Raw genomic sequence first — 16,337 nt, forward strand, 5'->3', positions numbered from 1 at the left:
TTTTCAATAAGTGAAGAGCTATTCTATATTTGGACTTCTTTCAAATAAATGTCACAGCATGTTCTTTTCTTTCTTTTTTGTTTTGTTCAGAATTTTTCTATACAAGAGTTAAATCAAGCTGATTAAATCATTTCAATACCACAAGGGGAAACCTTGGAAAAGAGGATTAGCTCATCAGCAAGATGAGTTAGGTCATGGATTATCCAACCGTAATTCAAGTGCTGTGTTCTCCACGTCTGAAAGTTATGGTCATGTCAAGGTTCAGCGCCAAATTTAGTTTTATCATAAGTTGGAACTGCTTATTCCTGCAGCTGGCTAAGCTTTAGTGGGCTAGTTTCAATTATTTTGGTCATTTTTTTTTTTGAAGCTCAGGATTTTCTTTAATTCCCTGCCTTCTTTGGTTCATAAATAACTATTAGTTTGTGTTACATATACATTAATACTTCTATTAAGAGGGAAATTCCATGTATATCTCTGTTGATAATTTTATAAACAGGGGTAGAATTACTGTAAAACATGAAGACACATTTGAAATAAGTAAGACTTCATTTAAGAAAGAAAGGATGGAAAGATACCAAGCAGTGTTTTTTCAAACTGTGATTTTTGATCTGTTCGTGGCTAGTAAATTCAATTTAGATGTCTTTGAGAAAAATTCTAAGAATAGAACAGAATAGGAGTAGGTTAATATAGAAAAGAAAATATCTGGGCAAGTTTCAATTCCACTAGTGACTGTGTGTGCATATGCATGTGTGTGCTGCATTAAGATGTAAATTATATTTCTTACATGTTTATGATTGATTTTGAACAAAAATAGCTTGTCAGCTACCCATGTAGAAACAAAAAGATGGACTTGTCTTGCTGGCTGTGAAACTCTGAAAAATTACAATCTCTAAGACTGTTTCTAGTCTGTAAAATGGGAATTATGCACCATAGCTCACAGGGTTCATGTAAGAGTAATGTGAGATAGTATGTGTTAAAGCTCCAACCATGATTCCAGCCACATATTAGGCACTCAGTGAATAGTTGCCTTTATTAGTGACAACATCACCCATGATAAAACTAATGAGACTTTTCACAGCACATTGAATTACATGCCTGGGTATCTTGAGATGGCTTTAAGAGATGATGGGTATTCGCGGAAAGTTACAAATTGAAAAACTAGACTAGAGTGAGAGATATGCGGCCAGGTGGATCTGTGCTAAGGACAGGCTTTCAGTACTGTATTTGGTTCAAATTATTCCCTACAGTAGCTCCTGGTTGATTTGGAATCTAGTAGCTGTTCAACCGATTAGATATTTCTCCCAAATACCTCTTCAACTGCCATATGTACCTCAAGGGATAATTGGGGTTTACCTTCAGGCCTTGTTAGATACACACAATCTGACTTCAGCGGCTTCTGGGTAAGATGGAACTAACAAGTTACTGTGAATGTGTTTCAGTTAGATTATTACCGGACAGGTAATAAGCAACCTATACCCTTGACATAGAACAGACAAAGATAATGAGTTTCAGAAATAAAGTGAGAACCATTTCAAAATCAAACTACTCACATGTTTTGACCCCTCTAACATCCATCATATTTATCCAGAGTTTTGCTTACGTTCTCTTTATTCTTACTCATGGGCAGATCCCTTGATAGTTAGAAAGGATGTCTTCTTCATGGTACTGACAAATATTTAAAACAAATACATGACTTTATGAATGGATGATTACTTGTTATCAATAGGGAAATTATATTATGAAAGACTCACATTTTTTCTTTAGTTTGTGAAAAGACCATTTTAAATATCTTCTCAACTGATTTATAGCTGTCACTGCTGATAGCAGAGAACGGTGGAAAGGAAAGAGGGTCTTCACGCACTCAAATGTGTACCAACTCACCTAGGGCAATATTATTTTGACCCTAATACCCTCCAGTGGGTGACAGAGGAGTGCCATGTATGTGGATCCCAAAGAATTCGCCTTCATTTACAGCAGCCATAGGCTATGTCCAGAGAATGTGGTTATTCTACACCTAAAAGAGATACGTTTCTCTGTAGCCTGTGTTTTTCTTTTCATTTTCTTAATTTGTTTTCTGTTTGAGATCACTTTAAATAATTAACAAAATATAAAGACAATTTTTTTTTCCAGGTCTGAGAATGAATAAAGGTGCCGTCACCCCTCCTCGGACTTCTCCTGCAAATACATGTTCCCCAGAAGTAATCCACCTGAAGGACATTGTCTGTTACTTGTCTCTGCTTGAAAGAGGAAGACCTGAGGATAAACTTGAGTGTATGTGTTTTTTCATTTTGTTTACTTATCATGGTTGGGGGCAAGAGAAAGGACTGGAAATTGATTAACTTAAAATTGCACTAGTACGGTTGTATAATTTTTGTTAAATAAAGCGGCCCTGCTTAATAGTAAAAATTTCTTCCAACTGAGAATCAGACAATTAAAAGATAGTAAGATCTTTTTCTTTCAGATTCTTATTTATCAAGTTCCATTTATGACTGATTATTTTTTGATTATGTTTATCATATGACTTTAAAAACTGTTCCTCAGTTCTTTAGAGTTAACAAGATGCTGTTAGAAAGAATCTTTTGAGTTGTTTTCATAAAGTATTTATTTATAGTGTGTGAAGAAGCATTCCTAGTATTGAGCAAGAAAATTGCCTATAAACGTGCAACCTGCACCATTTCCCCAGTGGAAATCTCCCTTGCAGTCTTCAGCACTAACACTCTTATTAGCAGAGACATGATTTCTCAAATGCTGAACCTGAGAACGGCATTTATAGTATTTGATTCTGGGTATCATAAATAATTAAACAATAGCTTTGTTTCTTTTAGGATATGGTAGGTAGAGAATTTCTTTTCAGTTGAAAGGAAATAATTCCTCTCTTTAATAAAGCAGTGACTGAGCTCTCTCTGGTGGCAAACTGTACACACTGCAATACAAGAAAATATTTTTCAAGCATTTACTCTAAATCTGATCATTTGCTAGTCTATTCTATCTCTGAAGCCCTTTCTAAATATAGTTCTGGCAACTTACTCAATAATCTGATAAATTTGAGTACATAAGATACATTAAAATTAATTAAAAATTCTTGCTACTAGAATGATAGTGATAATAAATTCAAACTTTAATATTTCTAAAGCAAATATAAATTGTCATGATGTCTCAGAATTATGAGGCATTTTTACTAAAATTTAATAGTAACTTTTTGATAACATTTCTTCTATCAATAAAGGATTTACTGTAATGTGATTATTTAAGAGTCCCACCTGCTTAGGTTATAAATAAACCATATGAATATCATTCTTTAAATATATATTTATTATTCATAAAGGTTGAATATTTGCAATTCAGGATTCATTTTGTATTCCTAAGAACTTACAGAAATCTGTCTCATTCCAAAGTAAATATTACTGTTCAGTGAATTTCTATTGAAGTGATAGCCAGAGAGAAAGTTTGCTCAGGTGTTATCAGGAGCACGTTGGGGTGATTATAAACATATAAAGACAAACATTTTTTCTGCATCTGAAAATGAATAAAGGCACCATCCATCCTCCCTAAGATGGCATTTGGTCTTGCAGTTTAACCATTTCTAGGTCAACTGGAAGTATGTTGCTTTTAAGAAGAAGGCTTTTGAGTTTTCAGTTTGCATTGTTGAACCCAGATAGATTTTGTCTACAGTTGCCGATAGAATGTTAACTCACCACACTATTCAAAAACACAGGGGGAATCTCATCCAATTGACCTGCCATTTACTTTTCTTTAGTGCTATCAACCCCCTTCTCTCTGTTCTGTTTTTTTGGTTTTTTTTTTTTTTAAGTTTCCCAGCTTTTTTCCAAGCTTCCACTGGATGCATTGCATTTCCTTTTCCTTAACCATTTCTTCAGACTCTTCTTATAGGCAGTCTGGTTATGGCCCAGCATTATCACTACAATTTTCACCAAACTCTTCAAAGTACATGATGCTATAGGTCTCTTTTCTACTATCCTCTAATCTGTGGATTCTTACTGACAATACATCAGAATCATCCCAAGTTTGGATGATTTTTTTTTTCTTTGTTTTTCTTTTTTAATGCCAGTACCAGGCCCTTTACCAAGTCAATTAAATAACAATCCATCTTCCTCATCTACTTTCTTAACAATTTGCTATATATTTTTATCCTTCTAAAATTGCATATGTAAAAATTACAAACATGTATTCTTATACAGTTATAGATTTTTAAAAACAAATTCTCAGTAGGACCTCAAAAATGTGTATTGGTGGTTAGTTTAATATATACTTACTCCAAAAGGGTTATAACTTATTAAATGCAGTATAGAGCAGAAGAATGAAAAGAATAAAAAGCAGTTCTAATTATCACAAAAATAGGTGTGAACAAGCACCTAAAATTAAGTTTTGCAGGTTAATGTTGAATTTGGCTCTTAGTTCCAGGTGGCTAAGCAGAAAGAAATACACACATTGATTAAGGTTAGAAGTTCTCAAACTTTATCACATATCAGAATCAACTGCAGGACTGGGATATATGATTCAACTGGCCTGGGATGGGACCTGAAAATGTGCATTTCTAACAAGCTTCCAGGTTATGCTGATGCCATTATTCCAGGTACCACATTTTGAGAAGCACTGGCTTATGCAATTTCATCTGTCCAGTAAAAACACAGAGACACAAAGAATTCACCTGAAATGACAGTTGTTTTTCTTGGAATTGATGAATTGTGGCAGTATTTGTTAGGTGCTTTTGCCTGGGTTACTAAATGAAAACATTACACTGTTGTCAGTGTTTACATAAGTAGTACTTTGTTTCCCCAAATAAAGTTTTTAAAATCTATTTATTGCCTCCTACCATTTTCCATTGCGTGTCTTTTCTGCCAGGCATTTACACAATGTTTATCATAAAGCTTATTCCATTTAAAAACAAAACAAAACTAACAAATGAAAGTTCCCGAATGTTTTACTGATCACAGGAAGTCGTCACTTAACATCCTCAATAGGTTTTTGGAAGCTGTGACTTTAAGTGGAACAATGTACATAATAAAGCCAGTTTTTTTGCTCATCAATGTTATAACCAAATGTCATGGAAGGAAAGGATTGTTATTCGAGAAACCTCTGTACATTGTTTTGCTTGAAGTCAAAGCTTCCCAGTATCTAGCAACCAGATTGAGAACTTACCATATAAGCCATGTCTTCAGCTTTATTTCCAATTCTTCTCTCTGAGGACCTTGCCTGTCCCCAGGCTCTGTCAGGTAGGTGTTTGTTGCCTTTGGATGTGTGCTTTTGCACGCATGCGTGCATGTGGGTGTGTGTATGTGCACATGTGCGTGTGTGTGGGGGGTGTGTGTGTGGGTCTGTGTGTGTGTGTGTGTGTGTGTGTGTGTTGAGGTTGTGGAGAATTCCATTTTTTTTTTTATTTTTTTATTTTTTTATGTTTTTTTTTTTTTTTTTTTTAATTTTTTATTGGATTATAGGTTTTGGGGTACATGAGCAGAGCATGCAAGACAGTTGCGTAGGTACACACATGGCAGTGTGCTTTGCTTTTCTTCTCCCCTTCACCCACATTTGGCATTTCTCCCCAGGCTATCCCTCCCCACCTCCCCCTCCCACTGGCCCTCCCCTTTTCCCCCCAATAGACCCCAGTGTTTAGTACTCCCCTTTCTGTGTCCATGTGTTCTCATTTTTCATCACCCACCTATGAGTGAGAATATGCGGTGTTTCATTTTCTGTTCTTGTGTCAGTTTGCTGAGGATGATGTTTTCCAGATTCATCCATGTCCCTACAAACGACACAAACTCATCATTTCTGATTGCTGCATAATATTCCATGGTGTATATGTGCCACATTTTTCCAATCCAGTCTATTATCAATGGGCATTTGGGTTGATTCCAGGTCTTTGCTATTGTAAACAGTGCTGCAATGAACATTCGTGTACATGTGTCCTTATAGTAGAACGATTTATAGTCTTTTGGATATATACCCAGTAATGCGATTGCTGGGTCAAATGGAATTTCTATTTCTAAGGCCTTGAGGAATCGCCACACTGTCTTCCACAATGGTTGAACTAATTTACACTCCCACCAACAGTGTAAAAGTGTTCCTTTTTCTCCACATCCTCTCCAGCATCTGTTGTCTCCAGATTTTTTAATGATCGCCATTCTAACTGGCGTGAGATGGTATCTCAATGTGGTTTTGATTTGCATCTCTCTGATGACCAGTGACGATGAGCATTTTTTCATATGATTGTTGGCCTCATATATGTCTGCACCATAAAAACCCTAGAAGGAAATCTAGGCAAAACTATCCAGGACATAGGAGTAGGCAAGGACTTCATGAACAAAACACCAAAAGCATTGGCAACAAAAGCCAAAATAGACAAATGGGACCTAATGAAACTCCACAGCTTCTGCACGGCAAAAGAAACAGTCACTAGAGTGGATCGGCAACCAACAGAATGGGAAGAAATTTTCGCAGTCTACCCATCTGACAAAGGGCTGATATCCAGAATTTACAAACAACTCAAGCAGATTTACAGGAAAAAAACAAACAAGCCCATTCAAAAGTGGGCAAAGGATATGAACAGATACTTTACGAGAGAATTCCATTTTTATCTCTCCTTGTTGGTACCATTTACCAACCACCTCTGTGAGTGAACGAGGACATGGTGTCAGGACTGATTTGCCCTTCTATCCTCAAGTGCTCCGTAGAACTTTATGCAGAGCCATAAACCATTCTTAGTCTTCCCTCAGATTCTCTGACTTTGTCTCCATTTTTCAGTCCTTCAATTCTGTTGCAATACTCCAAGACTCGTAACTGTCAAGAACTGCTATTATTCTAAAAGTAAACTGTCAATTTTACTTTAACCCCAGCCTGTGTTCATTTAACTTCTCACTCAAACTTTTTATTTGTAGCATAGTATAGTAATTAAGAACCTTGGCTCATAATTTATAATGATTGAATGCAAACCCTAGGTTGAGAATTAACTGTCTCAGTGATCTGAGTACATTTTTAAAACTTCCTCAGGACTCAAGTTTTCTCAGCTGTAAAATTGGGATTATTAAATAGTCTCCATTCCATAGGATAACTATGAGGATTAGATAAACGAATAGTTGGTCCCATACATTCCTTCACATTTATTAGTTAATGTAAATGTTTGTTAAGTAAAATAAAAGTCAATTAAAATTGTTTTACCCTTGACCACTCTGCTCCCTCTTGAATTTGCCTGCTGACTTTTGGTTGCCTGTCCTTTCAAATTTGAACTAATCTCATAATCCATGATGTCAATTAGTTTATCATACTTAATTTCAGACGTTCAACTTATTTGCTCCTATACTGAGTGGTAGAGACTTCGTAAAATAAAAGTATAATTCCATGGATTATAGCTCTACTCAAAACGTTAGCTGGCCTTCAGTGCCCAGTGTTTCTCTCCTATACTTTTCTGTTTAAAAGTTAATCCAGATGTTTTTTACCCCCCAACACCTACCTATTTAATAATCATCTTATTCATTAAGTGTACATTCTTTTAACTATTTTATTGTAATTAAAACCTTATTAACTAATATTTGTTTTCTGTCTCTCTTTTGATTCAGAATGAAAAAGTATGGTTTTGATAGTTCCCGATTTCATAATGCACAAAATTGAAATCCTTAACTTGGCATGCATACACTGATCTGACTCCGCAGTTTGACCCCGACCTACTCTGCCAGGCTTGCTTTGGCTGTGACCAGCAGACACATGAGCAAACCATGTCCTAGTCACGTGGGTCAACTGTTCGATCATCTGACAAACGCTGAACCTGTCCATGTTCATGCCTTTGATTGCAACGTGCAATTGCTGGGTTTTACCCCCGCCCCCACCCCCACCTCCCCAGTGTATATTTGACAGAGTCCAGTCCCCATTTGAGGATCATCCTGCACCATGAATCCCTTTGCCATCTCCTAATTGGATTTATTTTGCTCTCTTTTGTACCTATACACCTCCAGTGTGTGTGTGTGTGTGTGTGTGTGTGTGTTTCAGCAGGTAGATGCTCAGTAAATGATAGTGAAATGGAACTGTATTAAAGTCAATGGGTGAAAACAACACCAATGAGTGCTTGAAAAGCTAAAAATAATGCCAATTATTTAAGATATCAAATGATACGATGTATTTTTAACTTTAAAATAGACGATACTCGCATTTGAATTTGTGCTTATCAAGTTATTAATGATGTAACAAGAATATTTTTATATTATCTTACATTTCCTTAAAATATATCACTAAAGTGAAAATCAGTAGGAAGATATTCAGAAAGTAGATAGATGACATATAGATACTGAACATAACCTACATGTTAAAAGCTGCTTCCCTGTGCCGTATTAACCTTAGCAGCACTGAAATTTAATAATGAAGAGACCTTAAAGATCACCTAGTCAACTTTCCTATAGTTTGTAGTTTGTCAATGGAAAAAAAAAGACCAAGAGAGGGTGATGATTAATTACACCACCACTTTATCTAGCTATGACTAAAACCTACAATTTCTGAGCTACTTGATAGGGCTCTTTTTATTTTGAAAAGCTGTCTTTTGTTGTTTTTATTGTTTTCTCTCTTGTGCATAAAAGGAGAAACTATCACTCCATTACACTGGATGTCAAACAGTTAAGCAGCTAATTGTTTTCACCTCTGGTTTTAAAGTTTATTAAATCAGTATTGAAATATATGAAAGAGTTGAAAAAAGTAAATTAAAAATTCCAGCTTAAATGCCTTTTATAAATATATTTCATATTGTTTATATTAATAACATATCATATAATCCTCATATTAACAACATATTACGGCAAGTGCAAAACACGAGAGTATGCATAGTAGGATATTCAATAAGAAAACAGAAACTTGAAAATCTTTTGGAATTGAAAAAAATCGGATATATAAAAATTATCTTGCATAATATGCCTTTGCCCTGATCTTTTAACTAAATACATGTGTGGGCATATAATTGTTTCTATATAAAGTTAAATTACATGAGCATAAAAATAGGAAAAATGTGGGTTAAACTAGTTTATAACATTGAAGCAGGTACCCGTATTTGGAAGCTGTCATGTTATTGGAATAATTTTAACATTGGGCTTTTTCAATTTTTTCAGCCAAACATCTATATGCTTATTTTGTTGTAAAAAGTAAGAGCCTTTTGTTCAGTGATTCCATTGACTTTCAGGCCTGACTTTATTTTTATAAAATAGTAAAATATTTTATAAAATAGAAATAGTCTTATTACATAATTTGAAGATTCAATATTAATAATGTCAATATTATTTTTAAATACAGTTTTAAAAGGGAAAGGTTTTATAAGCTCACCAGGCCAAATAACTTTTATTTTCCATAGGGTTAATAATTGCATTTTTTTTACTTATTTTTCTCTATTTTTTATTTATTTATTTGGAGACACAGTCTCAGTCTGTTGCCCATGCTGCAGTGCAGTGGCACAATCTTGGCTGACTGCAACCTCTGCCTCCTGGGTTCAAGTGATTCTCCTGCCTCAGCCTCCCTAGTAGCTGAGATTACATGTACATACCACCATGCCCAGCTAATTTTTGTATTTTAGAAGAGATGGGATTTCACCATCTTGGTCCAGGTGGTCTTGAACTCTTGACCTCAAATGATTTTCCTGCCTCATTTTCTCTATTTCTATAACTAATTAGTCAATTCCCAAATTCTCCACCATGAATTTTTGTTTATAAACTTGTGTCCTTCATTTGTTCTTGAATATTTGTGTTGATAATCACTTTCTCCCTTTATTTTAGTTATTCTCTTTCTAGAATCATTATTATTTGGATGTGAACATCCAAAACAGAACTCTGAATTATTATATTTTCTTGCTTTTTCTATTTTCCACCTTCTTTCTTTCTTCTTATGTTTTTCACTCCATATCTGAGATCTTTTTTTTTTCAGTTTTTCTTACATTTAACTTCATGGATAAGTCATTTTATTCTCAGCTTGATCCTTATATGTATCTATTTGTATATCGTATATTGTAAAGTTCCTTTTAGTTATAAAGTTTCCCCTCTTCCCTGCTTTACTGGTTTCTTCCAAACTACTTCCATTGAAAGAACTTTTTTGATGGTAGTAGCTGTGTAGGTGAGTACCCATGCTGACAGTATTGACTTACTGGGGATAAGGAAAGGAACTTATTCTCTCAATATTTAGCATATTCACTTTCACATAATTACCTTGTTTTCGTATTGTGTCCTTGCACTCAGAATTCCTGAGTACTTTGAGCCCAGAATTCCTTTCATTTGACTTTTGCAAAACTCAAAGATCTGGTCTTCTGTTGGAGAAGAAAGCTTACATACTCCTCAGAGATCTTCCTGTGAAGATAATCTGTTATTTTTCCAACTCACCACCCTTTCTGTGAAAATCTATGCTGCTAATCCTCTACCAGCTTAAATGTGTATTTCTAAGATCTCTAAGTCAGTATACATGTGTACATAGTTTCTCCACCTTCTGAAAATTTTGTTAGTGTTTTCTCATGTTTTCTTTCTGCTTATAGATTTGTGCCTATTTCATCTCTTACTGTTACTGTAATGGTACTTCAATAGAAAACCAAGGTAAATATGTGTGTTCAATGCTTCATGTTTTGACTACCTAGCTACAATTTTAAATTAGAAAAGTAGACTAATCACTGAAGCTTTCTTCTCCTGGATGAAAGGAAAGTTTTATCCTTCACCTTGACTGGGTAATATGTAGAGTACGTGGGACTTGGTTTATATATGATATTTTTTATTATTGTTATTATATTAACTAGAGCTTATAACTCTCCAACTTTCTTCCTTGATGAATTAGACAAAATCTATAGAGAGCATAAACTCTTGTTAATGTGTTTAGGAATAAATGATTTAAAATATTAGATTCTTCAGGCACTAATTAAGTAGGGATTTTCAGACCAACCTTCTACTGGAATCAACTGGAAAATTTGGACAGAATGTATATTTTAAAAACCTGTTTAAAAGTTTTGGGGAAGTATGAGGGCAACTTGGATTTTTAGGGCAAATTTTGGGGAGAAGGAAGCCTGGCTTTTTCCATTTAATTTAAGAAATTAAAGTACAAGTCATTCATATAGTTTTCCAGATGACAAACAGAAGGAAAGCAAGATATTAGCAATCAAGTCCAGTTATATATGTAAAGGAGCTGAAATAACATGTCCAAATTCAGTTTGGGATTATTACAGGCACTTAAATTTGGCTTAACATTAGAAAACCAAACAAGGTATTTTGCCACATTAAGAGACTAAAGAAGAAAATCATAAAAGTATTTTATCATATTCCAGGTGTATTCTAGTTATGATTAAAAACAGAACAACTGTAATAGCAAAAACTCTTAGGTAACTAAAAGTAGTAAAGAACTCCATTAATCGAATAATGTGTGTATATAAGAAACTCCCATCAAACTTATATCTAGGAGTGAAATACTGAAGTTTCTCTCATTGATATTGGAACCAAGACAAGAATGGAGACTACTCTAAGTGTAATTCAACTATGTGTTGGAGATCATTGCCCATGGCAGTAAGGCAAGAGAAATATGTGGAGTTTATAGGATGGGAAAGAGGAAGTTGAAATTCATTGTTTATGAGAGACTACCCAGTAATCTACATATAGATCAAGTACTTGAATTAATAAGTGTGTTTAGCAAGATCTGTGCCTACAAAGTAGAAATAAAAATCACTTGTATTTCTATATGACACCAACTAATAATAAGTAAATACAATTTCAGAAATTTTATCATTTATCAAATCAAAATATTAAATACCTGGAAATAAATCTTTAAAAACTATTTGAAAGTTATCTATATAGAACAATATGAAACTATTGAAAGAAATTAAAGCTCTAAATAAAGAGGACTATAACATGGTTGTAGATTTCAAGACTCAGCATTTTAAAGATTCTCCCCAAACAGATACATAGATTCAGTACAATTTCCTTAGAGATCCAGCAGTGTTGGCCAGGCATGGTGGCTTACACCTGCAGTCCCAGCATTTTGGGAGGCTGAGTCAGGCACATCTGCTGAGGTCAGGAGTTTGACACCAGCCAGCCTGACTAACATGGAAAAAAACAGTCTTTACTAAAAGTACAAAACTAGCTGGTCAAAGTGGGTCATGCCTGTAATCCCAGCTACTTGGGAGGCTGAAGCAGGAGAATTGCTTGAACCTGGGAGGTGGAGTTTGCAGTGAGCAGAGATCATACTATTGCACTCCAGCCTGGGCAACAAAGAACAAGACTCAGTCTAAAAAAAAAAAAAAAGAAAAGAAAAATCCAGAAATTCAGCAGTGTTATTTTTGGTTTTGGTTTTGTTTTGTTTTGCCATTGGACATTGGCAAACATTTTCTAAATGTTATATACAAAGGTAAAAGTCATATATAGCTAAAGCAGTCTTAAAATTAGACAAAATTAGGGGATATATGTGATTACATGTAAGATATTTTTAAAAGCTTAAATAATTTAGACAGTGCGGTATGCTTATAGTGATAGATAAGCTCTTGGTACAGAAAAGGGAGTCCAGTAACTGACCCAAATTTACATGGATGTGAGATTATAGCAAAGCTGCCACCGGAAAGCAAGTAAAGGGCTGGGCACAGTGGTTGATGCCTGTAATCCCAGCAGTTTGGGAGGCTGAGGTGGGCAGATCACATGAGGTCAGGAGTTCAAGACCAGTCTGACCAACATGGTGAAACTCCATCTAAACTAAAAATACAAAAATTTAGCCAGGCATGGTGGTACACGTATGTAATTCCAGCTAATTGGGAGGCTGAGGTGGGAGAATCGCTAGAACTCAGGAGGTGGAGGTTGCAGTGAGCTGAGATTCTGTCTTCAAAAAAGAAAAAAAAGGGGAAAATGAAACAAGTTCACCACTCCAGTAATGTGCTTGGTTAATTGGATATTTATATTGTTCCATTGTCCATATTAATAACTCACCTCAAAACTTAGTAGCTTAAGATGACATCACTAATTTAATATTTTTTTTTGTATGTGGGTCAAAATTTAGGGAAGTGAAAACTTAACTGGGCAACCTGTCTGTAGATCTTATATATGATTGTAGTCACACAGATTTGAACTGAAACAGTTGATGTCTGGAATACCTAAGAATGTGCAGGTCTGTGCTCTGCCTTCTTGTGTCTCTTCTCTCTCTCTCTCTCTCTCTCTCTCTTTCTCTTTGTCTCTTTCTCTCCATGTATTCTCAAGGATACTCCCTTTTGTCTGTCCAAGATGGATAGTTTGGAATTCCAAACAGCCTCAGGGCAGATCTACTCCCATGGTGGCTCAGTTCTCCAATGCAAGTTTTCTACAAAGTAAGGTAGAATCTGCCTCACCTTTTATGACTTAACATAAATGGACAGCATAACTTTGCTGCACATTATTTAATACAAGCAAAACATACACTACTCTGCTTCAAGAGAAGTGGCTCTAGACCCTCATTTTTTGATGGGATAAGTATCAAATCACATTATACAAAAAACAAACAAACATATAGGAGCATAGTTAGTTTTGAATCCCTCTTTAGCAAATAGTCTATTAAATATACAAAAAAAAGTGAAAGTAGGCCCCACCTCAAACCATACCCATAACTGGATTCCAATATTACTGTTTCCAGGAGATACAAAAGGAGGTCTTCAGGATCTTGGTGAAAGCTATGGTTAGTACGCCTGACTCACAAGTATTTACCTGTGTAACCAACCTGCACACATACCCCGAACCTAAAATAAAAGTTAAAAATTTTTGTAAAAGGATTTTTATACAGAACAGAAAAATTATACATAAGGAAAAGTTTGATGAATTATTCTTCCATTACAATTATGATCTTTTGTTCATCAAAAGAATGCATTAACAAGAGAAAAGTAAAAAAATAGAGTGGGGGAGTGTATTTGCAACACATAATCTAGGAAAGGTTTTAAGTGCAAAACACATGACAAACTTATATGAATCAATAGAAATGAGCAAGTAATCCAATGGAAAATTGGGCAAGAGACTTTAATAGTCACCTCACAAAAGACAGTATTTATGTGTCATAAATATAAGTGTATGTTTCAGGCCCTCCCAAAACATATAAAGTATATAAAAATTAGCTTAATCTCACTAATAGGGGAATTCAAATTAAAACCTCTGTCACATACCACTATACCTCCACCACAATGGCTTAAATTAGACAACTGGCAATACCCGATATTGGTGAGGAAGTGGGTCAACTCAAACTCTCTTAGACTGTTAAGAGACAAGTTTGGTGAAACCACTTTTAATATCTGTTGGTAGTATCTACTATGACCCAGACTCATAATCAACTGGCAGTCATTCACCTGAGCCATTTGCAAGAAGGTTTATAGCAGAATTATTAAAATAGCCCAATCATTGCTAGAAATAGGAAACTGGAGACAACCAAAATATCTTACCAGTTTAGAATGAATACATTGTGATATTTTTATGCATTAGAATACTATGCAGATGAGAAAAGGAATATGCTAATGCAGGCCACAAAAATACAGATGGAGATTACAAAAACTATTCAGTAAATGATGCTAAATTCAAAAGAAGGGATGTAGACGTCAAGATAATGATATCTTTGGGGAGAGGAGAAAAACTAATCATGGGGGATGCTGAAAGGGGTTCCGATGTCTTAATAACAATTCTATTTCTTGACTTAGAAGTAATAGTTGCATTGATGTGTACCCTTGAATGAGGTATTAAATAATGCATTCATCTGTAAGTTTAATATTTCAATGGTAAGTTCATTTTTAAAACCAATGTTAAGTACACAGGATCCTTGGGAAAGACACAGAATCAGGTTTATTTTAACTGGTTGTTTTTAATAAAGCATGTTATTATTTTTGAGTGATATTTAGGAGCACACGGAATCATTGGGAGAGGTAGAGAACAAATTCTAGAGGCTGTTTCTTTAGGAATGATGAAGGAAGTATTAAATTGGGCTGGAATGGTTGCCTTGAAACACCCCTGCCTTGTCCAGAACCCTGGACGTTCTCCCCGAAATCACTGCCACCTCCCATCGCCAGAATGGATTCTGTGCAAGCTTTTTTGCTTGGGGCACTACCATCTTATTGATAACCTGGGACTGTGCCTCTATGTGGTGGAGCCTGGGTCCTTTGCACAGTCTAGCTTCAAGTCAGGCTAGTAAAGAAAAGGTATCCAGAGTTGTCCTTTTTTAATGGTCCTCATAAAGTGTGATTTTCAGAATGTAGGAAGGAGTTTCAGACACTTTCAATAATGAGTGCTCAATATCTGTATGTCTTTCCCATGTGTGTTCTTTGAGCTCATGTTCCCAGTAAGGTCCATGAATAGGAACAGGGTTTCCACATATTTGAGTGATGTGAAATGGTTGTTTTGCAGTCATTTACTCCAGTAAGGGTTAACAGAGTCATAAATGTCCCTCAATCTAAAATATATTTAGGCTTTTGCAGGTAGTTAACCCTTTCTCTGAGTAGTCACTTAATTCTTGCCCTTTATGAAGGTATTTTTTACTCATTGCTGCTGCACCACAATCTCTTGAAATGCTTAGTATCCACAATGTTGTGAATTGCTTTTTCCTTCTGCATTTTATTTCATTTATTGACTATATGAAGGGGAATAATTACCGTGATTTACAAATACAGATATTTAAGTCTTTCAGCTGGCTTGGTATTATCACCCTTAAGTCAATAGACAGACATTTGTTTTCTTACACTTTAGCATCTTTAACATTTGTTTGCATTTTACAATAAATAGAATATTATCGTTATATTGCTAACTTTTTTCTTTTTAGCCATAGACTAATTATCTTATAAATAATCATTTATAAGAATTGCTTTGTAATCATTTATAGAGTTGCTGAAATGCAGTAACCATTAAATACAAAAATAATCACCTACAGATAGACTATCAAGGTCATTGTATAATTATACCTCTTAGTTATTTCCGTCTTTATTAATATAGACTTCAGACTTCAAGATCATTCAGTAAATTATACAAACCCAAGATAAACCCTTACTTCCATTCTTCTATTTTTACAGCTGTGTCTTTCTTCTCTGTTTATCTCAAAATGGCACCTGTGGCCTCTTCCACAGCCTCCTGGAGATACGTGAATTATACAAGGGAATCCTCAGGCCCATCAGGGACCTCTGTCATCTGCTTTCCTGAGCCCCCTAACAGAGAGCCAATGTTCTCCTTTTCCATACTTGATTAATTCAAAGATCAGTTATCCTCTGAAGCTTTACCTCAGATTTAAACAAATAAACTGTGAGAGCCATGATCATAATGCGGTTTTTCTGTGTTGGCTTCCTTCATCAGAAAGAATCCATTATTGCACACTCCTCCTTCCTCTTCCATACTGCTTGGGGATCAATC

The 16,337-nt window shown here is 35.1% G+C and overlaps 1 protein-coding gene across 24 annotated transcripts in view; it reads left to right on the top strand.

Annotated features, from left to right (window-relative positions):
• Positions 1 to 16,337, top strand: part of DGKB (diacylglycerol kinase beta) — a 747,505-nt gene that overhangs the window by 188,815 nt on the left and 542,353 nt on the right. For all 24 annotated transcript variants that reach the window (XM_078342642.1, XM_078342645.1, XM_078342654.1 and 21 more), the window contains one exon: positions 2,131 to 2,271. In XM_078342642.1, the coding sequence (XP_078198768.1) occupies positions 2,131 to 2,271 (141 nt within the window). The remainder of the gene's footprint in view (positions 1 to 2,130; positions 2,272 to 16,337) is intronic.

This window comes from Callithrix jacchus, chromosome 11 (genome assembly GCF_049354715.1).
Source record: "Callithrix jacchus isolate 240 chromosome 11, calJac240_pri, whole genome shotgun sequence".
In the NCBI taxonomy this organism is placed as follows: Eukaryota; Metazoa; Chordata; class Mammalia; order Primates; family Cebidae; genus Callithrix; species Callithrix jacchus.